At 47.3% G+C, this 27,021-nt stretch overlaps 2 protein-coding genes across 2 annotated transcripts in view; one reads left to right on the top strand and one right to left on the bottom strand.

The window, feature by feature from the left end:
• The window catches only part of PECR (peroxisomal trans-2-enoyl-CoA reductase), a 29,467-nt gene extending 27,051 nt beyond the window's left edge, over window positions 1–2,416 (bottom strand). Inside the window, exon 1 of the mRNA XM_065413497.1 lies at window positions 2,272–2,416. Within this exon, the coding sequence (XP_065269569.1) occupies window positions 2,272–2,401 (130 nt within the window). The 5' untranslated portion in view covers window positions 2,402–2,416. The remainder of the gene's footprint in view (window positions 1–2,271) is intronic.
• Window positions 2,417–18,626: 16,210 nt separating this feature from the next.
• On the top strand, window positions 18,627–22,959 carry TMEM169 (transmembrane protein 169). Its single transcript, XM_065413854.1, has 2 exons — window positions 18,627–18,930; window positions 22,337–22,959. The coding sequence occupies exons 1-2, from the start codon at window positions 18,627–18,629 to the stop codon at window positions 22,957–22,959; spliced, it is 927 nt and encodes a 308-aa protein (XP_065269926.1).
• Window positions 22,960–27,021: the final 4,062 nt, after the last annotated feature.

The following is a 27,021-nucleotide window of genomic DNA, read 5'->3' as shown; positions in this document are numbered from 1 at the left end:
ACCAGTTTAAGTGGGTGAACAAAGACATGCTTGTACCAGTTACAAAGTGGGAGTTTGTTATCTGGTAACAAAAATTGCACCAGTTTCCCCTCCAATCTGTGCAATAGAAACCTAAATGACAAGTTGAGGAGACACGGAATTAGTGTTTGTAATGCATCGGTGACAGAAGGTGCCTTTCTCCGGTGCCTTTCTCCTGCGCCCCTCTGGGGATCCCCATTTTCTTCTCCCACAGGGCCCACCTTGTGCACCGACTCTTTGGAGGGATCCCCTATTCCTTTGCCCCCACCTCCTCCGTGGAGTGCTCCCCCCCATGCCAGCTTTCCCACTGCAAGGGCTCCCCCCCTTCTTCACCCTCCCTCCACCTGTGCCCCTTCTTCGCCCCCCCATCCAACAACTCCCCCCCACATCCCCGGTCCTCGACCTCCCCCCCTTCCCCAGTCCTTAAGCTCCCCCCTTCTTCACCCTCCCTCCCCCTGTCCCCCTTCTTCACCCCCCCATCCAACAACTCCCCCCCACATCCCCGGTCCTCGACCTCCCCCCCTTCCCCAGTCCTTAAGCTCCCCCCTTCTTCACCCTCCCTCCCCCGTCCCCCTTCTTCGCCCCCCCATCCAACAACTCCCCCCCCCACATCCCCGGTCCTCGACCTCCCCCCCTTCCCCAGTCCTTAAGCTCCCCCCTTCTTCACCCTCCCTCCCCCTGTCCCCCTTCTTCGCCCCCCCATCCAACAACTCCCCCCCACATCCCCGGTCCTCAACCTCCCCCCCTTCCCCAGTCCTTAAGCTCCCCCCCTTCTTCACGCTCCCTCCCCCTGTCCCCCTTCTTCGCCCCCCCATCCAACAACTCCCCCCCACATCCCCGGTCCTCGACCTCCCCCCCTTCCCCAGTCCTTAAGCACCCCCCTTCTTCACCCTCCCTCCTCCTGACCCCCTTCTTCGCCCCCCCATCCAACAACTCCCCCCCCACATCCCCGGTCCTCTACCTCCCCCCCTTCCCCAGTCCTTAAGCTCCCCCCTTCTTCACCCTCCCTCCCCCTGTCCCGCTTCTTCGCCCCCCCATCCAACAACTCCCCCCCACATCCCCGGTCCTCGACCTCCCCCCCTTCCCCAGTCCTTAAGCTCCCCCCTTCTTCACCCTCCCTCCTCCTGACCCCCTTCTTCGCCCCCCCATCCAACAACTCCCCCCCCACATCCCCGGTCCTCTACCTCCCCCCCTTCCCCAGTCCTTAAGCTCCCCCCTTCTTCACCCTCCCTCCCCCTGTCCCGCTTCTTCGCCCCCCCATCCAACAACTCCCCCCCACATCCCCGGTCCTCGACCTCCCCCCCTTCCCCAGTCCTTAAGCTCCCCCCTTCTTCACCCTCCCTCCCCCTGTCCCCCTTCTTCGCCCCCCCATCCAACAACTCCCCCCCACATCCCCGGTCCTCGACCTCCCCCCCTTCCCCAGTCCTTAAGCTCCCCCCTTCTTCACCCTCCCTCCCCCTGTCCCCCTTCTTCGCCCCCCCATCCAACAACTCCCCCCCCACATCCCCGGTCCTCGACCTCCCCCCCTTCCCCAGTCCTTAAGCTCCCCCCTTCTTCACCCTCCCTCCCCCTGTCCCCCTTCTTCGCCCCCCCATCCAACAACTCCCCCCCCACATCCCCGGTCCTCGACCTCCCCCCCTTCCCCAGTCCTTAAGCTCCCCCCTTCTTCACCCTCCCTCCCCCTGTCCCCCTTCTTCGCCCCCCCATCCAACAACTCCCCCCCCACATCCCCGGTCCTCGACCTCCCCCCCTTCCCCAGTTCTTAAGCTCCCCCCTTCTTCACCCTCCCTCCTCCTGACCCCCTTCTTCGCCCCCCCATCCAACAACTCCCCCCCACATCCCCGGTCCTCGACCTCCCCCCCTTCCCCAGTCCTTAAGCTCCCCCCTTCTTCACCCTCCCTCCCCCTGTCCCCCTTCTTCGCCCCCCCATCCAACAACTCCCCCCCACATCCCCGGTCCTCGACCTCCCCCCCTTCCCCAGTCCTTAAGCTCCCCCCTTCTTCACCCTCCCTCCCCCTGTCCCGCTTCTTCGCCCCCCCATCCAACAACTCCCCCCCCACATCCCCGGTCCTCGACCTCCCCCCCTTCCCCAGTCCTTAAGCTCCCCCCTTCTTCACCCTCCCTCCCCCTGTCCCCCTTCTTCGCCCCCCCATCCAACAACTCCCCCCCACATCCCCGGTCCTCGACCTCCCCCCCTTCCCCAGTCCTTAAGCTCCCCCACCAACGGCTCCCCCTCCGGCCCCCCAGCCCCACCTAGGCCCAGCAGGTCGGCGGTGATGGCCTTGCCGATGCCCGTGCCGCCGCCGGTCACGATGGCCACCTGGTTACGGAACAGCCCGGCAGCCAGAACCCCGCAGCGCGCGCCCCTGCCCTGCGCCGCCATCTTAGCGCAGCCCCTCCAGCCCCGCCCCTCATAGGCGCCCCGCCCTCCCACGTGACCCCGCCGTGGCCCCGCCCCCGCTCCCAGACACTGCCAGGGGCTGAGGGGGGAGGCTGCTGCGGCGGCAGAAGCATCTTCCTCGGCCAGACCCCCCCACGCCGCCCGTCCCGACCCTACCCTAGGCCCTGGCTGGGGACAGCGCCCTCTGCCACCCCCAGGCAAGCCCAGCAGGGGGGAGGAGTGTCCGACAGCGGACCCAGCTGGAGCATCCACGCCTCCCACCCCCATTGCAGACCAGCTGGGGGCAGGCGCATCTCCACCCCCCATTGCAGACCAGCTGGGGGCAGGCGCATCTCCACCCCTCCCACCCCCCACTGCAGACCAGCTGGGGGCAGGCGCATCTCCACCCCCCACTGCAGACCAGCTGGGGGCAGGCGCATCTCCACCCCTCCCACCCCCCATTGCAGACCAGCTGGGGGCAGGCGCATCTCCACCCCTCCCACCCCCATTGCAGACCAGCTGGGGGCAGGCGCATCTCCACCCCCCATTGCAGACCAGCTGGGGGCAGGCGCATCTCCACCCCTCCCACCCCCATTGCAGACCAGCTGGGGGCAGGCGCATCTCCACCCCCCACTGCAGACCAGCTGGGGGCAGGCGCATCCATCCCTCCCACCCCCCATTACAGACCCCCACTCACCCCCATTGCAGACACAGTTGGAGACGGAAGCATCCGACCCCCACGCCGACCCAGTTGGGGGGCAGCAGGTAAGTTTGATTTCATGTCAGGTGATTTTTTGCTCTTTTGAAGGTGGTTTTCTCTTCTGCATTTGACTCGGTGTAACTGGCCCGACTATTTAGTGCCCGCTCCCTCCCCCGGTTGTACCTTTGACATTTCCAGGTAGGGGAGGTGAAGCAGCAGAGTTCTGCCCCGTTGTAAGTGGTGCTGCGGTTTTAAATACGGGGGAAGGGGGGGGGGGAGAGAGAAGCACCACACCTACACACTCTTCAACAAGCTGCAGTGGGCGATCTTCCCTGCGTGGGGGCAAGGGCGCACATTCCACCTTGCTCCTAATGCATTGTCTTATCCGCTTGAATTGACAGACAGGAGGTTTATTACTTAAGTCTGTGCGGATGAAGGCTCTAGAGCATCCCCGGTCTGGGTGGGAGGACTCCACGCGTGCATTTTGGAGCCATGTCACCTTGCCGACGCGTGTCTGCATATTGACTACGGGTTCCTTCTATGCGTGCACGTTGGAGAAGGGTTCATCCTTCCACGTGCGAATGGCTTCTGCATCTTGGAGAGAGGGATTTCACCTCCCAGGCACATGTGTATGTGACGGTACCTTGCTGGCATGCACGCTGGAGAAGAGTCCCCCCATTGCGTGTGAGAATGCCATGCGTTCGGTGACACTTCCAAGAGGAAAGGCGATATTGACTACGGATTTGCATTTGCTCCCTTTTCCAAAATTGTGGTCTTGTCCAGGTCACTCAGACATTGGGCTTTATTGATTGAGCTGGAGATAGTCACTTGCTTTATTGAGTGGAATAAAGAGACTTTATCGGATGGATTTTTTTTTTTCTCTTTTGCTCCGAGAGGGCAACAAATAGACTGCAGTTCTCTCAGGCACTAGGACAAACCCGCTCAGCCCCCTCCCCCTCTTATTCTGCTATCTGATCTATTCTTAGCTCCATTTCTCCCCCTTTGAAGCTGGTGGATTCCTGCCCACTCCTTTTGAAGAGGAAATCGTTTTTTAAAAAAGCAAAAGGAGATTATTTTCACATGCATGACTATTCCCTCTTAAACCAAGGGAAGGTTTTTCAGAGGAGAAATCCTGGCAAAACTCTGGGTGTTTTTTGTTTTTTTTTTAAATCTTATTAACCAGAAAATAAAATACATTGCTCTGAAATTGTATTTCTCAGAGCTTTATCCTTAAATGACCTTGTGCTTTTTAACAATTCTTAAGAGTTTTGCAAAGCCTTCATCATAAGATATAAATTGCTCACCAGAAAAATCAGTGCTTGCATTTATGTTAAGTGTGCTTAAGATAATATTTTATCTCAATTTATCTCATAACTCCTCACTTACAGGATCATTCATACACATCCCAACTGAGTTATGCACCTATCAATCTATAGCTTTCTCCAAGCAAATAGCAGCTCCTTAAGTTGCGTGTTTCTCGACAGGGAATGATTTTTTAAATTATATTTATCTTTCTATATCTTCTCAGTTATTTTGCATAGAACTAGAGAAAGGCAGCTTCCAGTTTTCTATTATTTTGAATTGATTCTCCATTATTCTTGAATGATTCCTTAATTTTGTGTGTTTTAATACATGTCAAGGATGGTATCAGTTTGTAATACCTGAGCCCCATGCTCTGAATGGAAAATTCTCTCTTCAGAAACAGCCATTGGTGTGATGAAATCTAACTATTATTGAAAGTGGTATCATCTGATCCTTTTAAAATGTCTCGAACACAGCCCCTTTTGTGCTAAAGAAAAGGCAGAGCTCTGGCATTTTAAAATAGTTCCCTCAACAAGCCCAATATCAGTCATTCAGTTGCTGCAGGGAACATTCAGCGTTATTTTGAGTTTTGCCCAACAAAAAATAAACGGACAGATCTTTCCCAATCCAGCATAGATCATTTTCATTTTTAACCAGCGTTGGTGTGCCTGGTAGATCCTGTGTGTTGAATAAAGTGCACAGATTGGTTTCTCTAGTCATTCCATTAGATGAGAGCACAAAGATTGAAAACATCATTAACAATTATCTCTGCATATTTTTTCCCAGTAAGAGATTACTTGGTAGAAGAGGTAGTACTAGCCAGCAATAATAATTCTCAGTCATATGTACTAATTAAAGAAGTAAGTCAGCTAACAGCTCAGTGCCTCAGTTTCCCCATCTGTAAAATAAGGATAACAATTATTTTCCTGGTAGGTGTGGTAAAAATTAACCCTTTAATAATAAGAGCACTTATAGTATAGCACCTTTCATCTGAAGATCATAAACTATAATATGAAGGAGTGTATATATTCCCACTTTACATATAGGGGAACTGAGGTACAGTGTTTGCAACTATGCCATTGTCATTCAGCAAGTCAGAGACAAACAGGCTTGGAATAGAACTCCAGACTTCTGATTCCTACTCTGTGCTGTACCCATCAGACCATGCTGCCTTCCAGATTCATTAATGTTTCTATAGCATTTTGAAGTTCTAAAACGCTGTATTAAAGAGCTGAGTTCAGGCAAAGTATGGATTGCTATGGATGGCACTCTAAGACATACTTTAATTATCTGCCACATTGCCATGATCTCGAGGCCACATAGAGCCCCATTAATTGCCGGTGGCTGCTGTACATATCCCAAATAGACTATAGCGGACAGATCTTTAATTAATCCCAGGGAGGAACACTCATCTATGTTTGCAAACTCGGTCTTCAGCTTCCAAAGTGCCTGCTTGACTACCAAGCCACAAGCCATTGAGTAAAATCTACACACCGCTTACATGTTAGTTTTATCAGAGTGAAGAATATCAAATGCCTTCACTCTCCCATCAAGAAAAGTTACTTACTTTTTACTGAGATTTGCAATAGTTCTTAATCTAATGTTAGAAATGCCATAGTTTAAATGTTTTAAACAATTACAGCAGTGTTTTGTGAGCATTTGCCTTAACTGTGCCCTGCAGGGACCAGTTTTGTGGGGTAGTGGAAAGCTCCACTCCTTGTTCTCCCTTAGGAGACTGCCATTTCCGAAATAGAAATCTACCCACTAAGACCTGGACCAAACCCACCAATGTCTGTTCATGTTGCCACCACAGGTAATGACTCGGGTCACTACCAGTCTGCGTTGTGTTTGAACCAGTGCATTAAAGTATGTCTTCACAGCAGAGATAACTCAGGCTCTTACCCAGGTGTTGCCTCTAACCTGACTACCGTCCACACACACAAACCTCTCATCTGGGTTTAGAGGTGCTTTAAACCCAGCTAGCTGGTACAGTTAGGCGATATGGGTTTGAGCCTCGGTTCTGCTTTAACCCAGGCTGGTAACACGTCCACTTTGCAGTGCTGCTAATCCTCTAGTGCCTTCCCACAATTCCCACTGGGCCATAGTTTCTTCCCCTCTACAAACACCTTCCTTCTGTACCAGAAGTCACCTTCTAGTTTATGTACACCAGTTTGGCATTTAAACCCCACATTGTATTTAGGCTGCTGTATTTCTACAGCACTTCCACAGTATTTGAACAGTCTTTGGGAAGGAGATAGGGGAATGGACCAGGGAGGATGCAGTGGAGGAACCAGCGTGATCTCCTTTGCAACGTACCATGCTGCCAAGATGCCTTCCACCAGGTCTCGTGCCTTGCATCTGCCTCCTGTTGCCAAAATGAAGGTTGCATTAAAGCCAACAGCTGGTCATCATTCACCGTAAACTCCATACCTCATCACGTGTTGCAACAGAGGCAGAGGACCGGAAGTTGTTTACATTAGTGAGCTGGCAGGCTAAGAACACTTCCACACAGGTCCATCCTTCCTGGGCCAAAGTTCTCTCACAATACACTGTGGAAGAATTCAGAGAACTGAGTGCAGTGCTAAGAGCCAGGGGATAGCCCCCCAGAAGTCCTAGCCTACCTCCTCAGGTGGATGAGTGCTGCACCAGCATGGATGCAGTCACACAGGTGTGGGACATTTTAAGCTTTTGCAGTAGGGCCTCTCTACCCAGGCTAATATAACCCAGGTACTCCGACCTGGTGACAGTCACCCAAGCTGACTGCAGTGAAGATGTACCCTTAGAAGTGATATGCTCTGTGTCCTACTGCAGATCCCCTGAGCCATCCAGTTCCTACCTTTAGAGGTTCTCTCTAAATATCCTAGATTATATTTATTGTGTGACGTGTAAGCAGTCCTGGATCACTCCCTGTGGACGCTTGCAGTTCTGTCAGTTTACCCCGTGTGGCTGTTCAGTAACTCTTTGTGGGCCAAATCCTGATGTTCCTACTCAGTGTTTACTCAGGCAGAACTCTGAATTGAAGTCAATGAGCGTATTGGCCTTTTTCAAAGAATCCACCTCTACATTTGGTTTTAGACAGCGTCTCCAATGGACCACACAGCAGTGACCTTTTGCTTTATAAATTAAACAAGGAACGTCTTCTTCCTCCATGTACCTTTCCCCCACATGGGTTCTCCCACACCTTGCCTTGTTAAGATAAGGACTTGTAAGTCTCCCTTCATTCCAATAACCACATTCCAGTCCTTCCCCCTTTCCAAAGTTTTCTAAGTGGCTACAAATTGTGACTCATCCTCTGGTTGGGTTAGCAGAAGCCATCATCAAAGTCCATGTTGCATTATGGGTCAGCGAACCCTGGGTACAACAACTGGCCATCAGCAGTTCTTTCTCTTACGTATATGTGCGTGCACATGTACACCATTTAGAGGTGGTTTAGCCTTAAAGGTGGGGTGGCTGGGGGAAAAAACAGCTGTTTCCAAATTCTGCTTCCATGTAATCCAGCAAATAGCATTGCCATTGGGCTGGCAAATGAAATCCTTTCAAATGAGCCCTCAATGTCTGCTGGGTTAAACATGCATGACTCTGAGCCCACTGACTGAAGAAGGAAAATGGGGAAATGTGTGGGTGTAGGGGAATGGGTGGAATTGGGGCGAGGAGAGGAAAACGTGTCTTCACTTCGTTTCCAGAAGAAACGTAAGCCCAGGTATTAGGTTGAGATTTTCAAAGCAGTCTAGCACATCTTCTATTAAAATTATTTGTATTACCATAGCATCTAGGAGCGCTAGTCATAGACCAGAAACCTATTGTGCTAAACATTGTACTGTGAGATGTGTGTCTAAATCTCTTAGATTGCTTTGAAAATCTCAAACTATTTCCCCCCCAGAAGTTATTCTAATATCAAAACCTCAGGTCTCTTCAAAAGCTCATGTACATGTGTCACTCGTTGAAACTTCTGGCACAAGATACTACATGGTAGAAAACCAGTCTCATTCCTGTGGATAAACTTGGAAGCTTTGCATTCTTTGTCTGAAAATGTTTCTTTCTCCTCTCCTACCAAATCTGGACAAAACAACCTTGAGGCTGGGGTTGGAATACACTCCGGTACATACTATCGATGTCCTAAACAGAGGTAGATAAGCGGTGTTCTGGGATTCTTCATAAGGGAAAGTTTTATGCAAGGGAATTTAACCAGGCATTTTGTTCGGCTTTTTTAAAAAACAGCTTTTCTTGTACAGTGTCTGCCAGAGTTCAATAAGGCTGCTGCACATTTGGGAAAGTTATGGAATAATGGAGAAAAAAAGAACTAATTCATAAAACAGATATTCTGTAAAGCACCCTCAGTGGAATGACTTAGACAAATCCTTTGAAAATGTCATCCAGAAACAACTGAGTGATACTTTGGAAAACTCCTTTTTAAAACGTTTTGGCTGGAATGTATCCTATAGAATGTTACTAGCAAAGAGTTAAGTCTGTCACAAAAAGGAAGCACAAAAGAGGCCCAGTTTAGTGGCCTGAGTATAGGGCTGAGAGCCGGGAGTCCTGAGCTCTAATCCTAGCACCGTTACTGATTCACTCTGTGGCCTTGAACAAGTCACCTGAGTGTCGTCATCTGCAAAGTGGGGCTAATAACAAGTATCTCTCAGCGGTGTTGGGTGTCTCAATTAAAGAATACCTGTAAAGTGTTCTGTGATTGTCAGCTATCTTACTGCGTTTTCCCCTCTGTTCTGCTCCTTGAACTGATATGTTAAACCACTATGCTCTGCTCTTTGAAATTCTGCTACAAGATCAACCCCTCCTGTGATGCCTGCTGGGCGTGGCCAATTAGAAATGGCCCAACAGAGGGTCGGTGGGATTGCTTGTCACTTTGTTTTGAAAAAAATATTAAGTTTAAGTGATTTGGAACCATCAAGGTATACACAGAGAGGAAGGATGGTCCAGTGGTTAGAACACTAGCCTGTGACTTCAAAGACCTGTGTTCAATTCCCTGCTCCACTACAGAATTCCCATGTGACCTTCGGCAAGTCACTTAGGGCTTGTGTAAATGAATGTGTAATTCACCATAAGCTTGGCTGTAAGTCCATGTTGCACTTGCCTGTTGGGCAGTCAGCAGGGGTGCTGGAACAATTTTTATAGTGAGGGTGCTGAGAGCCATTGAACCAAATTGTAAATCCTGAAACTACTTCAAGGGGGTGCAGAAGCACCCCTAGTTAGGGTTGCAGGCGTCCAGTTTTCAACCAGAACACCCAATCGAAAATGGACCCTGGTGGCTCCAGCCATTAAAAGTCCGGTCAGCGGCGCAGCAAGGCTAAGGCAGGCTCCCTGCCTGCCCTGGCTCTGCGCAGCTCCCGGGAAGCAGCCAGCATGTCCAGCCCCGAGGCGCAGGGGCGATCAGGGAAGTGTTGTGTGCTGCTCCAACACCGGCTCCGCAGCTCCCATTGGCCGGAAACCCCTGCTTTACCTGTAAAGGGTTAAAAAAAGCCCATAGGTAAAAAGAAGGGAGTGGGCACCTGACCAAAAGAGCCAATGGGAGGGCTAGAACTTTTTAAAATTGGGGCAGGGGGGAACTTCCCCTTTGTCTGTTGTTGTTGCTCTCCGGAGAGAGGAGACGCAGAGCAGGAACGGGGCTAAACTATGCTGTAGGAAGCTATAAGCCAGGTATGAAAAACCATCAGATCATACCTAGAGACTACTTATTTGAAGTCCCCAAATATGTAAGTAGATCAGGGAATGTCTAGGAAGACGCAATTAGGTTTCTCTCTTTTTTCTTATTGGCTTGTGGACCCCTCTGTGCTAACCCCCAAATGCTTTTGTTTTGCTTGTAACCTCAAAAGAGCTATCTTGATGCTTAATTTTTGTAATTGTTTTTTTTTCAGACCTAGCAAAAAGCCTAAGTTCCAGATGTATTTTCTTTCTTTTTGTTTTTAATAAAATTTACGTTTTTAAAGAACAGGATTGGGGTTTTTTGTGTGTCCTAAGAGGTTTGTGCATATGTTGTTTAATTAGCTGGTGGCAACAGCTGATTTTCTTTGGGTTTTTTTTTCCACAGCTCTTCCCTGGAAGGGGGGGAGAGGGGGAAGAAAGGGCTTGAGGGTACCCCACAGGAAGGAATTCCCAAGTGCTCCTTCCTGGGTTCTCAAAAGGGGTGGTGTTTGTTTTTTTTTGCAGTTGTGTGGTGGTAGGATCTACCCATCCAAGGTCAGAGAGAAGCTGTAGCCTTGGAAGTTTAATACCAGCCTGGAGTGGTCAGTATTAATTTTTAAAATCCTTGTGGGCCCCCACCTTCTGCACTCAAAGTGCCAGAGTATGGAATCAGCCTTGACATTAGGGGTGGGGTAGGGGGTGGGGCAAGGGTGTTCAGTTTTGTGCAATTAGAAAGTTGGCAACCCTTCCCCTAGCTCCAGCACCTGTGGCACCGCACTACGTGTCTGTGTGGACCCTGCTGCTGTGCACTAAATGATCCTAGCCTGATTTGAAAGGGGAGTAGGTCAAGGCACGCTAGGGGACATTTTAGTGTGCAGCCATAAGTACTGATGAAAAGGACTTAAGTATAAGTGCTAAGTACACATTGCAGAAGTCCTTATAAGTACAGGTGTGCTGTGAAAATCGTGCTTATGTATTTATAAGTAAAAGTACAAGCAGAAGCACAAGTACTGTCCACTCCCATATTCCCTGCCATTGTCTGGTCAATGTATGGACAACTACCTAAATAATGGGAACACATAGTGGAGGAGAAAGAAGAAGAGTAACAATGAAATGTTATTCATGTACATGGACAATGGATTAACAATGAAAAAATATCTTACAAATGTAAATACATTTATTTACACACACACACACGCCAACCCGAATGTGGGACAGTTGCGAGGGATGTGATTGTTTCAAAAACCTATTTTGAAAAAGCACTTGCAGAAGAAAAAAAGTTGCTTGTATTTTAAATACCTTTTAAAGTGTACTTAATACAAGCACGAAGAACATAGTATTTAAAATTCTTAAGTACAAGTATGTAGTGTGCTTCCAAACAGGTAAGTATGTACTTAGGTGCATGAGAACACTGGCGGCAGCAGGGTCCACTTAGACACTTGAGTGTGGCAGGCTAGTGCAAGGTATATTTACACCCCAGCTTGCCGTGAACTAAGTATTCGTTTAGATAAGCCCTAAATCGCTCTGTGCCTCAGTTCCCCATCTGTCAAATGGTGATCCTAGCACTTCCCTACCACATAGGGATGTTGTGAGGATGAATCCAGTAAAGATTGTGATACTAGGTGATACAGATTGTGATACAGATACTATGGTAAACAGGGGCCAGATAAATACCTTAAATAGATAAACAGACCTAGAGCTGGCATATGTAAACACCGGAACTTATTACTGTTACCGTCTTCCCTCTTATTGTTTTGCGTGTTCGTTTGTTGCATCTTATTTGAAATTAGACTGTAAATTATTCAGGGCAGAGATCTTATCTTGCTCTATGTTTATACAGCATCTAGGAAGGTAGGTTCCTGATTCTGCTTGGGACTTCGGCGTGCTACAAATAAGTACGAAGGGTTAGTCCAAGAGTGCTGGAAGCACTTAATATACTGGATGTATTTATCTGTCTTACATTTTCTGCGACTGTAAACATAAATAAGTACAAAACTGATGCTAGTTAGTGCCCACTGCTCACACTGCACTGTTCATGCTCTCTGTATGTGTGTATATATATCTCCTCAATATATGTTACACTCTATATGCATCCGAAGAAGTGGGCTGTAGCCCACGAAAGCTTATGCTCTAATAAATTTGTTAGTCTCTAAGGTGCCACAAGTACTCCTGTTCTTCTTACTGCTCACACTGTCGTCTCACCTCAGCTCTGTTACGAACAATCCCCAAAAGGCTATGGCCAGAACAGAACCCTGTTTTTAATGTTCTCGGGATTAAAGGATTTTCTTAGCTTTCTGAGAGGCTTTGTCTTATACTCTGTTTTCGTGAGCAGAATAATATCTTATATTTTAATGGAAGTAGGATCAAGTCTTTCCATTAATTTTAAATGGTGCAGGAGCAAACCTTGAGACTCTTGTGTGATAGTCTAATGCTGTCATGACAACCCTGATCAGCAGTGCTTGCTACTGTGGAGCCCGCCAGGGGTTCTTCCATCTGTGTTCACACGGAGATTAATAACAAATTGCTTGGCTAATAAACTGCTGCATGCTAGCTCTGAAGCCCTGACCATTGTCCTCTTCCTTACCACCTGTTGTGGATGATTAGATTAATGCCTGCTCTTGTGCTCCCATGTGGAATGCAGTCTACACTGATATGTGTATGGAAATTATCATGTTCCACCTACACTTTGAGACTTCTGTGGGGTGGAGTTCTCACTGGGGTGATTGACAGGGGTCAGTGCAGGAAATTGCCTCTTGAAGCAGGGCTGCCAAAGCTCGCCAGCACCAAGTGCCACCTTTGCAGAAGTGTGAGGGCTGCACCCACTGCGTAGCCTTTAAAAAGAATGAGATGCACGTTACTGTGCTATCTCCTTGTGTCTGTGTCTTACGGATCCTTTTTTTGAATGGATAGAAACTGCTCGTTGTTCGAGTTCACTAGTGCTGAGTACAAAATCCCAAGGCATTCCCAGAGAGCAGTAGCAGGCGTGGGCTCCAACCCGTTGGATTCACCCGGGCACCATAACTGCCCCAACATCTCTGAGTTGACAGCTGAACCAGAGGGTGGACTGTACTCTGGGCACCCTATTCCTAAAGTGTTGCTTTTATTGATGTGAGAGAGGGTGCCATTGCTTCCCAGGCAGGCTGAGCATGAGGGCAGGCAAAACACCGGCCAGATGAGTGGTGGGGATACAGCTGATTTGTTTGTGGTGTGGGGTGATCATAGATTTTTTTTTTTTTAAGGTCAGAACAGATGCCCGTGATCATCTAAACTGACCTCCTGTATAACACAGGACTTCCTGAACTAATTCCTGTTGGAACTAGAGCTGATCTTTTAGAAGAACTTCCAATCTTGATATAAAATTTTCCTGAGATGGAGAATGTAGCACAGCCTTTGGTAAGCTTTTCCAGTAGTTAGTTACCCTCACTGTTAAAAACTTGTATCTTATTTCTAGTTAGAATTTGTCTAGCTCCAACTTCCAACAACTGGATCTTATCATAACTTTTGTCTAGTAGATTGCCGAGCTCTCTCTTATCAAATTTCTGTTCCCCATGTAGGGACTTACAGACCACGATTAAATCACCTTTAATCTTCCCTTTGATAAGCTACATAGACTTCAGGAGCCCAATCTATCACTATAATACATGTTTTACAATCCTTGAATCTTTATTGTGGCTCACCCTCTCCAATATATCAGCATCCTTCTTGAAGTGCAGATGCCAGAACCGGACACAGTATCCCAGCAGCAGTCACAACAGAAGTAGAATAACCTCCCTACTCCACATTCCCTTGTTGATACATTCAAGGACAACATGAGCCCTTTTGGTCACAGGGTCACACTGGGAGTTCAGGTTCAGGTGGTTATCCACCATGACCCCACATCTTTTTTCATCATAACAGCTGAGGGCGCTGCATTGGTTTTTGCCTTCAATTTTTGTGTGCGCTTAACCTAGGTCACAGCTGAATAAACTTAAAAAACAAACCAACCCTTCCCCCAAAAAACCCGGTCTGTGGTTTTAGGGCTGTTTTTAACTTTTACTGGCAAGTTTTGTGTGGGTTGCTGTTCAAGGGTTAGGAGACTGTCTGTCTCCTCTTTGAGGCAGTGTGGGCTGAACTCAGGCTGAGAACCTGGAACTCCCAGATGCTAATCCCAGCTCAGTTTCTTTCTGTCTGTCCAGTTTTTTGGGGGGTTGCCCATCATTGTGGTATCTGAGTGGTGCCAGGCCACTGTTCTGTAGTTTTCCCCATCCCAGAGGGGCATTAGGGTTAATCAGCTGCTCTATGTGCAGTGTCTTTCAGGTGCAGAGCATGATGTAAGCTTTAAGTATTATGACTGGACTTTGCAGGAGAACCTTAGAAGAGTGTATTTATGTGTCCCAGGCAAGTCTCTGAAGAATAGCATCACTTGCGTGAATTTACTCCCAAACCATTTGTCCCCTCAGCCTCTCTTAAAATGTAAACAAGTTCCTGTGGACATGGACAGCTGCCAAAGTTAGTATGTCAAGAGCTGTCTCTTTGCGCTCTCTTTGAAATCAGTGGGTGGTTTGAGCTGGAGGGGAGGAGTATTTCTTTATTCTTGGACAGTCCATTGTTCTTTTATATTGATTAAGGTATGAAGTGTTAACACCTACTTAACTAACTTCCCAAGCACACTACTACTCTATGTAAATGAGACATTCCACAATGCAGAGAAGCAGCAATGTCCCCAGGAAGGAATCACTCTTTTTTTCTAGATGCTTTGTATTTTTAACCCCCCCCCCGTTTGTTTGTTTGTGTGAACCCTCCACAGGCACTTTCACAAGGCGCAGAAGTGGGCAGGAGAATTGCTATATGGTTTTTCTTTGCCTCTATTTAGGATTGGGCGGTGCTATTATCCCAAACTACCTAAAAGCAAACTTCACCCACAAGACACCACACTAGATTGGGATGTTAGATTGGGGTACCACTCAGAAAAGACTGAGCACTTCTTCAAAATATTGTTCCTATTCTTTCTTGCCTGCTTTAATAAGGATTGAAATGATTTAAATTAACATTGTTAACTATAGTACTAAGGTGTAAGAGTCAACACCTCCTTGAGATGACATAGGGCATTTCAACACCTCTTGGCGCTCCCGTTTCAGGCCGTCTGTAGACTCAGGCATAGAACATTGCATTGGTTTCACTCCGCTGACAATTTGAAGGTTCTGTTTGCAGCTGTAATGGCTGGAGACTTGTGCCAAGATTTGCAAAAGCCCTGATGATTTTTGGGTGCCTAACGTGACGCATCTTTAAGTGCCCTGCTGAGCCTTATTATTGGAATGTCTCTTTACACACTTCCTGGTGGCTAATGAAAGTTTATTTTCTATATGTAAAACTTCAGTAATCTTTTGATTTTCAACTTTTCAAGCCACTCAGAGGCAGCTTAACACAGTCTTTCCTCAGGTATTCAATTAATACATGTAAAGTTTTACTATAAAGCTCTGTGTGTGCATGTGTATGAGAGAGAAGCATAAATAAAACTTTAGATCATGTATTACAAATTTTAAAATAACCCAACCCCCCTCCCCAATCCAAATCCCCAAAACTTGTGCCTGGTATTTGTGGGAGGGATATTTTAGACCATATAACTGAGTCTAAAAATGTTCAACTTTTTCCCAGCATTTGTTTAAATAAAACAATTTCTCCACATTTAATGGGCTGTAAATTATGATGATGTCTTTAAATTCCTGTTGAAGGACTGCTTCATCCATTAGGCGGGATTTTAATTCTCAGTCATGCAGAGTCTTCTAATCATTTAAATGTTCAACCTAGATCTGCATTGCTGTATTTAGATCTCCGCCAAAGTATCTATGCCAGTGCTATCTCACAATCAGTCTCTTCATTTCCTAGATTCGGTCTAGTCTGAGAATTGCATGGATCCTGTGGATGCAGGATGGATGTATGGATCATCCATTGATTGTTCCAGACAGGGAACAAAGGGTAGGAATAAATGGTAAATTTTCAGAATGGAGAGGGGTAACTAGTGGTGTTCCCCAGGGTCAGTCCTAGGACCAATCCTCTTCAATTTATTTGTAAATGATCTGGAGAAAGGGGTAAACAGTGAGGTGGCAAAGTTTGCAGATGATTAAAAAAAGTGCACGGTACAGAGTTTAAGCATAGAAGTTTCTCGTTATCAGGGAATAACGTACAGATTATTGAGGATGCGAAGTTTGGTTTAAGATCGGGTGTCATAAGGAATACATAATCTGCAATATCCCCGATTGGGGGTAAAAGGTTGATGGGTCAAAGTACAGATATTGAGATATGAGGGTATGGTGTTTATATAATGGCTATGTTTGGGTGTGGAGTATAATGAGTGGATATGATGATGAGGATGGATTGACCCTCATTCGTTGAGATTTAATGTTCAGGGATTTTATGATTCCAGTTCATATGATCCAATGGAGAAAGTCTCTTGGTCCCTTTCTCGTAGTCGAAGAACGATGTCACTCCGGCTCACGCCTCCTGGTACTGTCGGTGGCCGGTGATGTGTCGATGTAGATGTCCCTGGACCATCGGATGGTGTCTGAGACCATGAGGCGCCGCATGAGCCTACTAAACTGCTCAAGATAGTTAAGACCAAAGCAGACTGAAGAACTTCAAAAAGATCTCACAAAACTAAGTGATTGGGCAACATAATGGCAAATGAAATTTAATGTGGATAAATGTAAAGTAATGCACATTGGAAAAAGTAACCCCAACTATACATACAATATGATGGGGGCTAATTTAGCTACAACTAATCAGGAAAGAGATCTTGGAGTCATCGTGGATAGTTCTCTGAAGACGTCCATGCAGTGTGCAGCGGCAGTCAAGCAAACAGGATGTTAGGAATCATTAAAAAAGGGATAGAGAATAAGACTGAGAATATCTTATTGCCCTTATATAAATCCATGGTACACCCACATCTTGAATACTGCGTACAGATGTGGTCTCCTCATCTCAAAAAAGATATACTGGCATTAGAAAAGGTTCAGAGAAGGGCAATTAAAATGATTAGGGGTTTGGAACGGGTCCCATATGAGGAGAGATTAAAGAGGCTAGGACTTTTCAGCTTGGAAAAGAGGAGACTAAGGGGGGATATGATAGAGGTATATAAAATCATGAGTGGTGTGGAGAAAGTGAATAAGGAAAAGTTATTTACTTGTTCCCATAATATAAGAACTAGGGGCCACCAAATGAAATTAATGGGCAGCAGGTTTAAAACCAATAAAAGGAAGTTCTTCTTCACACAGCGCACAGTCAACCTGTGGAACTCCTTGCCTGAGGAGGTTGTGAAGGCTAGGACTATAACAGGGTTTAAAAGAGAACTAGATAAATTCATGGAGGTTAAGTCCATTATTGGCTATTAGCCACGATGGGTAAGGAATGGTGTCCCTAGCCTCTGTTTGTCAGAGGGTGGAGATGGATGGCAGGAGAGAGATCACTTGATCATTACCTGTTAGGTTCACTCCCTCTGGGGCACCTGGCATTGGTCACTGTCGGTAGACAGTATACTGGGCTGAATGGACCTTTGGTCTGACCCAGTCTGGCCGTTCTTATGTTCTTATCCACCAGGATGCAGTTTACACTGCTTGCATGTTGAGGGCCTATTCCTGTGTCCTTTACTCAGGCAAAACTCCCATCAAAGTCAATGGCATTTTTTAATATTAATAGTACTGTAACTTGATTAATAGGCCCTGAGTTTTTGATGTGGATTGGTACTAAAAAAATTTCTACACAACCAAAATACTTAATTGTAATTTTTTATTTTTCATGGCGTCGTCTTGATCCCCCCCCCCCCCCCCACACACACACACATAAAAAACTCCCATTTAAAAAAAATCCTTGCGGCTTATTACTAATAGAAATGCAGATTATTAAATTGCAGGGTTTTTTAAAATCAGGTTGACTTTTCACCGTGTATCACATCATTCAATTACTATTTGCATTAACCTCATCTTGCATAATAAATCTACGGTTTGTCTAGATTAAGGAAATTTGCACTATAGTTTCACTGCTGCAATTGTCCAGTCAAGATCCTAAATTAGTCAGTTTCGTGTATGTTCATTGCCAGTTTCACCTTTTTGTTCTACTGCCAATGCTGTTGTTTGGTTTTGCTGGCATTGCAGAGGAATGTTAAAATCTCCCAACAAATCATGCTTATTTAGTCCATTCCTATTAAACACGCACTCCCATCCTGGTGGCTTTTGTTTAAATGTGGAATATACATTTAAGCCTGGTCCATATTCGAAAACTTGTGTTGGTGTAACTGAATCCATTTTAAAATCAATAAATGTAGATTCACGTAAGTCCGTTTAAATCGCGCTTAAACCAATTTTGCTTAATGTGGTAAGTTAGCTGGAAGTGCCTCTTTAAAAATCCGCAGGAACTTGCTCTTCTACATGGAGTTAAATGTGACGCTCTATTATTTAGTTGTCCTCCTTCTCGCTCTCATTTTAGGTTGGAAATGGAGGATGTCTGTTGGATGCTCTGACTAGGATGCTTTCGCAAGCCCGAGCATCCCTGCTACTCATTGCCTGATCGATGGCTCAGAAGTGCAGGAGCTGATAGATTTTAAACACCTCCTCAGAGATGCCCAATGAGACGCTTCAGAACAGCAGCGGGATGGAGGAAGCAGTGCAGAGGGAGAACAAGGCTGGACCACGCAGCCCGCACCGAGGCTCCCTGCGGAGAGCTGTGGCTACGGCAGTGACCTTTGATGGAGAAGCCACTATGGACAGAAGGAAAAAGAAAAAGAAAGAGTCCCGTCCCGAGTCTATTATAGTTTATCGGTCGGAGAATGAAAATAAGGTGGAGGAGGAGCAGGCGGATGAGGAAGGAAGGGAGAGAAGTTCAGAAGAAGGCTCCAAGTTCTTGGGAAATTCCGTGGCAGATGGTACGTATCCCCAGAAGCTGCAACTGGCATCCAGATTCCACTAGCCATTGAGCCACTGACCAGTAAAATATATTGATCCATGTGTAAATAGGGGCACTAACTCTTGCCTGTCTCTCTCTTTTTTTTTTTTTTTAAAGATATGGGGAAGGATAAAACTTCTGGAAGTGTATCCTCCTCTCTTGTGGATGAGTACTCTGAATCCCCCAGGGCATCCGTGGGACGTGAGGGCGCAAGCCCTTTTTCAGATGTAGCGTTTATTAGGGTAGATGCTGCGAGTTATTTTTTGGGCTTCCGTACCTTTGCTTTTTTTGAAAATTCAGCATTTTCAATTTACAAAGCGAGGGGTTTTTTTTTTATGGAGGCAGGATGGTGGGGAGCACAGGAGGAGAATCCTGGACCTTCTTTTCAGCTCCGCTACTGACTTTTGATGTGACCTTGGGCAAGACACTTCAACTTCTATTCCTCAGTTTTCCCTGTCTCGTAATAGCGGAGAGGGGGTTTGTGAAGCTTCAGACATGAATGTTTGAAAGTGCTTTGAAATCCCAGATAAAAGGCACCAGGGGTTATTTTTTGGTCTGTTTTCTTAGCCACTTATTTGTTTGAATACGCTCCCCATTGGTCCCCCTCTTTTTAAATCTTTTTTTTTTTTTTAATGTAGCTGCTAATTTAAGGCCTGATTCAGAGCGATGTTGAGCACCCTCTGCTCCCATTGACTTTGGGATCAGGCTCTCTTCCTTACTTAGAAAGAACTGCATGTAAAGCAAATGGATGGGAAATTGGGCTCCAGGTTGATCGATTCTAGAGGCTCTTTCTGGGATAGTGCCATAGGGGGAGGGCACTGGCTGCAGCCTCCTGTTGGTACAGTCTCAGCATAGCTTCCTCTTTGGAAAGGGACTCCTTGTCACGGTCACCAGTGAGCACTTTCAGAGCTGCTTTCACCCAGAAGGGCGGCTGGAGATCTCTGCACGGGGGCGAGTCCTCGCCAGGTCTTCCAGCCCTACTCATCTATTCGGACTCATAGCTCATATGGGAGAAGAGTGGTGTGGGGTGTGTGTGTGTGTTGGGGGGCAGGGGTTAGTAAATAAGGAAAATTGCTATTCATGTATATTCCATCCCTTTCCCTGTGCGGAATGCACTACTTGTATTCCCAGCCCAGTTAGATCGCTGCATCTCCAACCTACTGTCCTGCTGTGTTTTCAAGCCTCAAAAGGGTTGCAGACAGTGGACGCTTCTGTTTTTAAAGTATGTCCCATCGTCCCTTCATTGATGTCATAACTGAATTGCTACTTTCCCCAGGGAATATCCATATCCTGTTTTAGGCTTGCAAACTCGTCTATTCCCACCTCTGCCCATGCCTTCCTCTGACTTGAGCCAACCACTCCTCCTCCGCCCAGTGTCCCACTCAGGCAGTAGCTCTGCTTGGGCTGGTCAAGCCAGCTCATGATCCCTGTATTCTTCCAGGACTGGGCTGGGGATGGGACTTTTTCTGTCCCTCACTGTGGAACTCCATCTCAGAGACGGTCTGCCAGACACCCATGTTGGCTGCCTTTAGATTATGCTGCAGGTCCCAGGGACTTCTGTTGTCTCTTTCTTGCCCATATTTGACCCCTTCCTTTGTTTTTTGTTATTTCTGTACAACTTCCTGCCCCTTTCTTCCCCTGCCTTGCACCAGTGTGGACTGGATCCTTTGTGGTGGTGACTGGTTTGCCTGGGTCTGTCCGTGTGCCACGTTGTTTGATATTGGGCCATATTTGGGCTGATTGAGTTTCCCTTTAGTTCTTTTAAAATGTCTCTCATATGTTTATGGCCCTTGGAAGGAAGCATTTGCAATAGGTGCCTTACAGAGCAATGAAATAAATATCTTTAACCGGGACTCCCTGCTCTGTGGCCTCTACAATCCCAACTCTCCAGCAAGGACAGATTGCTCCCACCTGCCTTTTCATAGGTCCAGAGAATGTAACCACCACCCCTATTCTTCGCCACTGGTTTCCCGTTCACTTCATGAGCTATGTCGGATTAGCCAGACTTGTTTTAAAAACTCTCTGTGGACTTGCTGCAGCCTCAGTAACAGACGTAGGGCCAAATTCAGAGTTGATGTGTAAGGGCGTATAACTGGGACCCCTGTAACCACTGTGTAAGGCAGGGGTGGGCAAACTATGGCCCGCACAACAGATCTGGCCTGCAAGCTCCCGCTGGGCAGCACGATCTGGGGATTGCCCTGCTCCGGCGCTCCAGCTGGGCTGCAGGGTCAGGGGCCGCACCACGTGGCTCCCGGAAGCCGCGGCATTGCCCTGCTCTGGCTCCTATGTGCTCCAATGGCCCCCTCCGGCGCTCCAATGGGAACTGCAGGGGCGGTGCCTGTGGATGGAGCAGCGTACAGAGCCACCTGACCGTGCCTCCATGTAGGAGCCGGAGAAGGGACCATGCTGCTTCCGGGAGCCGCTTGAGGTAAGCACCGCTCGGAGCCTGCACCCCTGAGCCTCTCTCCACGCCCCAACAACCTGCCCCAGCCCTGATCCCCCTCCTGCCTTCCAAACCCCTCAATCCCAGCCCGGAGCACCCTCCTGCACCCCAAACATCTCATCCCCAGCCCCACCCCAGATCCCGCACCCCCAGCTGGAACCTTCACCCCTTCCTGCACCCCTGCCCCAGCCCGGAGCCCCCTCCCATACCCTGAACTACTCATTTCTGGCCCCACCCCGGAGCCCTCACCCCCTCCCGCACCCCAACTCCAATTTTGTGAGCATTCATGGCCTGCCATACAATTTCAATTCCCAGATGTGGCCCTCGGGCCAAAATGTTTGCCCACCCCTGCTGTAAGATGTTCTGAGTTGGTGTAACTTAGAAGGCGTAAGAATGGGGGCTGCTTTAACTTCGTCTTATACCCTTTAGTTAGTTCCTTTTCTTGCTACACTGTATCCCTTGTCATGCAAATTATACCAACTTAGACTTTCCCTCCCCCCACCTCTGAATTTGGCCCACTGTGTATATGGTAGTTGGTGTAGCACACATGTTGAGGGGACCAGAAGAGAGAGTACGTTGCACCATTTTAGAGTCCCCTCTGAATCTGGCCCATTGTCTCTTTCCTCTACCATCTCCCCTCTCTTCCTATAGCAGCTGCCTCCAGTTTTTCCTTTTACACAGCCTCGCCAGTACAGAGCCTTCTCCACTCCTGCCATCTCAACCAGCGTCCCTGGATAGCTCCACATTTTCTTCCATTTTCCTGTGTGATCTCCTGCCTGCATCTCTTAGCTTCCCTTGCCCTGCCTTTTTATTATTATTATTATTATTATTTACCATTATTTGAACTCTAACTGTATTGTCTAATGTCTTTGGGGATTTTCATGAAACGTGCTTCAAAAAAATAGTTCTGTTAATGTTGATGAAATTTATCTCTCATTTGAAGGTGGCTGGAGCATGCCCTTAGACAGCCGATATGTTACTTTAACTGGAACTATCACAAGGGGGAAGAAGAAGGGCCAGATGGTGGACATCCATGTTACGCTAACAGACAAAGAACTACAGGAGCTGGCTAAATCCAAGGAGCCTCCAAAAGATGAGACACCGGAAGGGAAGAAGACTTGCGACGTTGGATTGGACAGGGGCCCCCATATCCTGCTCTGGAGCATCATCTGCCTTCCTGTCATCTTTGTAGTGTCCTTTGTGGTTTCCTTTTACTACGGAACCATCACTTGGTACAACATCTTCTTGGTGTACAATGAAGAGAGGACCTTCTGGCACAAGATCACCTTCTGCCCCTTACTCATTATCTTCTATCCTGTCATAATCATGGTCATGGCTTTCTTCCTAGGCTTATATACGGCGGTTACCCAGATTGCGTGGTCCTTCGGTGGCTGGTGGCATGCTGTGAGAGATATGGAGAAGGGATTCTGTGGCTGGTTGTGTAGCAAGCTGGGCCTAGAAGACTGTTCCCCATACAGCATTGTTGAGCTGCTAGATTCTGACAATATCTCAGGTAGTCTGTCTGGCAAAAGCTCTGCACAGGGCGTTGAGACTTCAACAGTCTGAGGCTTTCTCCTGCCTGACTCTGACTTTCTTGATCACGTGTGTTATGAATGGTGCACCAGACAAAGAACTACACTGACTTTTTTATCTTTGAGCACACATGTAGAGAATTAAAGCTTGGGAGTTGGGGGGGAGAAGGGGAGATTAAATGTGCACAGAGCACCAAAATGCCTGATGGGAGTCTGGCATTTGTTGTCAGGTGAACATGCATGGTTATTTCATAGGGCTGCTTAGCTGATCTGTTTAATATTTGGTTTTAGCAAATCACAACTGTGTGTAATTGTGAGAAGATCCAGGTGTGTGAGGTTAAGGATGGAAGCTGTATAGGTATGTTGGGATGAGCGGCAAAAGCCCCACACTTCTGCAAAAGGAAGTTCATGTTTTAGCGTGGAAAGGATGGACCATATAGTGAATATAGACCTAGCTAAAGAAGTCTGTTCTCTGGACAGTCCCTGTACCCAACACCTGCTGAAATCAGGAGATCTGTGCTCATGTGGTGCTAGAGGCTAGATTGCAAAGTGCATGGTGTTACTAAAGTTGTCTTAGAAACGAGTATGTTGGGAAAGGTGTTTCACTAGTTCACACCAGTGCCACAAACCTTGCAGGTAGTCTGGCTGCTGCAGTGAAGAATGTATAGTGGCTTGAAAGGCAACCTCGATACTGAATATCTGGTTTGGTGTGCAAGCAAAAGCTCAGGTTGTGCCAAAAGGTTCCTCCTTTGTTAATCCTAATTAAATAGCAGCATAAGAAAGAAGCATCTCCACTGAACAAGAACCAGGAGTTTGTACTTGTGAATGCAGTTTGTGTTTGTGTGGAGCAGCAGCATATGTATTTAGAGCTGCACAGATGATGTGTGCAGAGGGAAAGTCTTTCTACATGGATATGAGGCAACAGAATGGCCTATCTTGCTGTCCTGATAGGGCAGTGAATCTGCCCCTTGGGAATGGGAGATCCTGAGCCTGCATCATTTAGCGTTAATGCAAAATGCATTAGTCTCTCCGGCTGGAAATCCCACCCCCATTTCTTGACTCCATGTCTCCATACAGTTAATTATACTGAGCGGTGATGGACTTCAACCTTCATTTTAAGTCTGTCCCCTTCCCCCCCTTTCTTCCTCTGCATCTCCTCCTGGAGGAACATTTTTAAGACATTTAAAGACAGGAATCAGAAGGGAACTTCTGTGCCAATCTTGACTGTCCAGTTTTGGACTGGGAAGGTGGGTGGTAGTTGAGTTACAGGTGTCCAAAAGATAGTTGTAGTTTATAAGTAGCCTGCGCACATATACCTCTACAGCGTGGTTTTCAACCTTTTTTCATTTCCAGACCTCCTAAAAAATGTTGAATGGAGGTGCAGACCCCTTTGGAAATCTTAGGCATAGTCTGCGGACACCCAGGGGTCCGTGGGCCACAGGTTGAAAACCATTGCTCAACAGCAAAGTTGGTGCCAGTGAAAGGTCTGGAGCCTGAACCCTCTACTTCCGCATCCCCAGGATACAGACATTAAAGGGAGCAACCGATCAATCTTTTCCTTCACTGCATCACTCCCAGCCTGGAAGGGCCCACCAGTCACATGCCTGGAGATAAGTGATTCATAGTCCGTGTGCAATCTATTCAAACAATGTGGCCTTCATGGGTGTATCTGTATGCACTTTTCTACCCTACCAGAGGGCTTATCTGCTTTAGTCTTGGGGTTGCTGAAAGCTTGTTTCTCACACAGTGGGTTTAGCTGGGACACTGACCTTCCCAGCATGGGGACTTGGCTTGTTTAAAACTGTGTGTGTATGCTTGACCTCTTTCTTCTGCAGCTCCCTGCTAGGCACTGGCGACAGGCCGGATAGGATGCAAAGCAGCCTGCTTTAGATACAGCTGTATTTCCACATCTGTGCTTGCTCCAGCTTCACTCTTCCGAATCTGGTGCCCGGAGAAGTAAACAAACTACAGCACATTGGCTGGCGAAACCGCAAAACCAAATGTGTGCCAAAGAGATAGTGAACAAAATCCCTGGAGCAAAGAGATTAAAGCCAGCCACAAGCAGAGCCTCTTGGCTTCCGTGAATAGCATCATATGTTAAAGAGAATCTCCTTGTCTCTTTTCACATCAGACTAATCTCAGTAGAATGTTACTCCTCCTGACACTGATCCCTTTTTCCAGTTAGAGGGGAACTGGGCATTGGTCAAGCCCCTGCTTACGTCTATAGTTGTTGGGACAAGGAGTGGGATTCCGACTTGGAATTGTGTCTTGCAGGGTCATGGGAAATGAAGAGAATGCAGTTGGCTTCTTGGACTTTCTGTACAAAAATCTAAACTGCTGGGCACACTTTTGTGCCCAACACCTGGGAAGCCCCTAAACATTTGGGAGATTTCTGAATTTGTAGTGCCAGTGTCTTTTAAACCACGGTGGAATGTTCAGCTCTGAAACGAATGCTCCTTAACTTGGAGAGAGTAGGGGTAATTATGGTAGGGAAGGCAGAAACTCTGGACCAAAGACATTTGAACCAACTCTGGACTGAAGCACAAACTGTCCCAATCTGTTATTCTTTGGCTTTATCCCTTCAGCCAAGGATCTCAAAGCACCGTGAGAACGTCTGTGAATCCTTGCATTGCCACTGCCAGGTGGGGGTGCTATGCCTATTTTATAGGTAGGGAACTGTGGTACGTAGGAGATGAGCAACTTGCTAGAGATCACCCAGCACCTCACTGGTCTAGCCATGAATGGAACACGTGAGTCCTGACTCCTAGTCTCCTCTAACAGATATGGTCCATTTGCAATTGTCTGATACCCGAGTCTCACTTTTATTAGCAGTTTCTTAAAGACAGAGGGTCCTCTCTGGTAGGAAACAAACCTTTGAGACAATAGGCAATACCTTGCTCTCAGAAAAATCACAAATCTATGCAGCATTGGGGCCAATTCAAGCAAAGGTGATGCCTCCCACAAAGCTATTCTCCTGGAGTCGTTCTCCTAGGGGCCTGACCTGACGCTTTTTCCTGTCTTCTGACGTCAGTAATAAGAAGTGCAAGAGGTAAGTGGCTGAGCCTTGGCAGTCTGTTTCAATTGGCCCAGGGCCACTGATCCATTCTGAAATACCCTACTCAGGAACAGCAGGTGCGCAGAAGTCCGGAAGAGCTTAAGTTGTACAAAGCTGGGAGAGGGTTAGTCATGTGAACTCTCCCTTATGGGACACTGCCAGCCTCCTATCCTCACAAGATGCACCAGGCAGATTCAGAAGACTGTTTTGTTTACTTTGGGTCTGCTGCATATAGTTCGCAGTCGGTGCTGGGGGTGGGAAGGCAGGCAGGCATCATTGCAGGCGGAGAGGGAAGAGCTGAGCAGTTCAGCTACTATTCAAGTCAAACAGTGAATGCTCAGAGCTGAGTCAACAGCATAAAGGGCCCTTTAGCTCCCAGAGGGCTTGGATGGTAAATACTAGATAACACAGCTTTGTACAGTGTCAGTTCTCTGCTCTTGGATTCACCGTAAAGATTGCAAGCAGCCTGCTGGAGAGGAACGGCCGAAATCAAATGTGTGCCTCTTACTGCCACGTAAACCCAAAAGAGGGTCAGATGAACTGTCCTCCCCATACATACATTACAGCTATGCTGCTGGACATGCTGAAATTGCCCTATGATGCCCCTTTAATGGATTATATATGAAATCTGTTTTCTACTTGGATACAAATACCAGGTCTGTGCCTAGTCCTGTTGTCCTCAGTGGGCTGGTCCACCACTGACTTCATTGGGAGCAGGTTTGGACCCTGGGAGTCTTCTGGTGCTATTTGTAGTAGCTTTAGGACCTTTCTAAAACCAAAACACTAGACTATTTTTTCCCTCCCACCTACTTGCCTAATGCTGCAAAGTATCTATAAGCGTAAGAACCTGATGTGATTGAAAAAAAGCACAACTGCTTGCTTCATTCCTCCCCTCACTGTTTAAAAGCTCATGAATATTTTTGCTTATGTGCCATTTCCAAACTGCAGGGATCCCCAGAAATCAGTCCCAATGGCTGAATGCGTCTCCGGCTGCCCCTGTTTGGATGTAGGCTTTAAGGTAATGGAACAGTCTCTGTTGAT

This window comes from Emys orbicularis, chromosome 11 (genome assembly GCF_028017835.1).
Source record: "Emys orbicularis isolate rEmyOrb1 chromosome 11, rEmyOrb1.hap1, whole genome shotgun sequence".
Classification (NCBI taxonomy): domain Eukaryota; kingdom Metazoa; phylum Chordata; order Testudines; family Emydidae; genus Emys; species Emys orbicularis.
The sequence above is the reverse complement of the archived record's forward strand: the minus strand, read 5'-3'. Positions and strand labels throughout refer to the sequence as shown.

Excerpts from the sequence above, each read along its gene's own strand:
- TMEM169 (XM_065413854.1), top strand. The coding sequence starts at position 18,627 with ATGCCCAATGAGACGCTTCAGAACAGCAGCGGGATGGAGGAAGCAGTG. Across the intron at positions 18,931-22,336 it reads GGGAAATTCCGTGGCAGATG|GTGGCTGGAGCATGCCCTTA; the intron begins GTACGTATCCCC and ends TCTCATTTGAAG.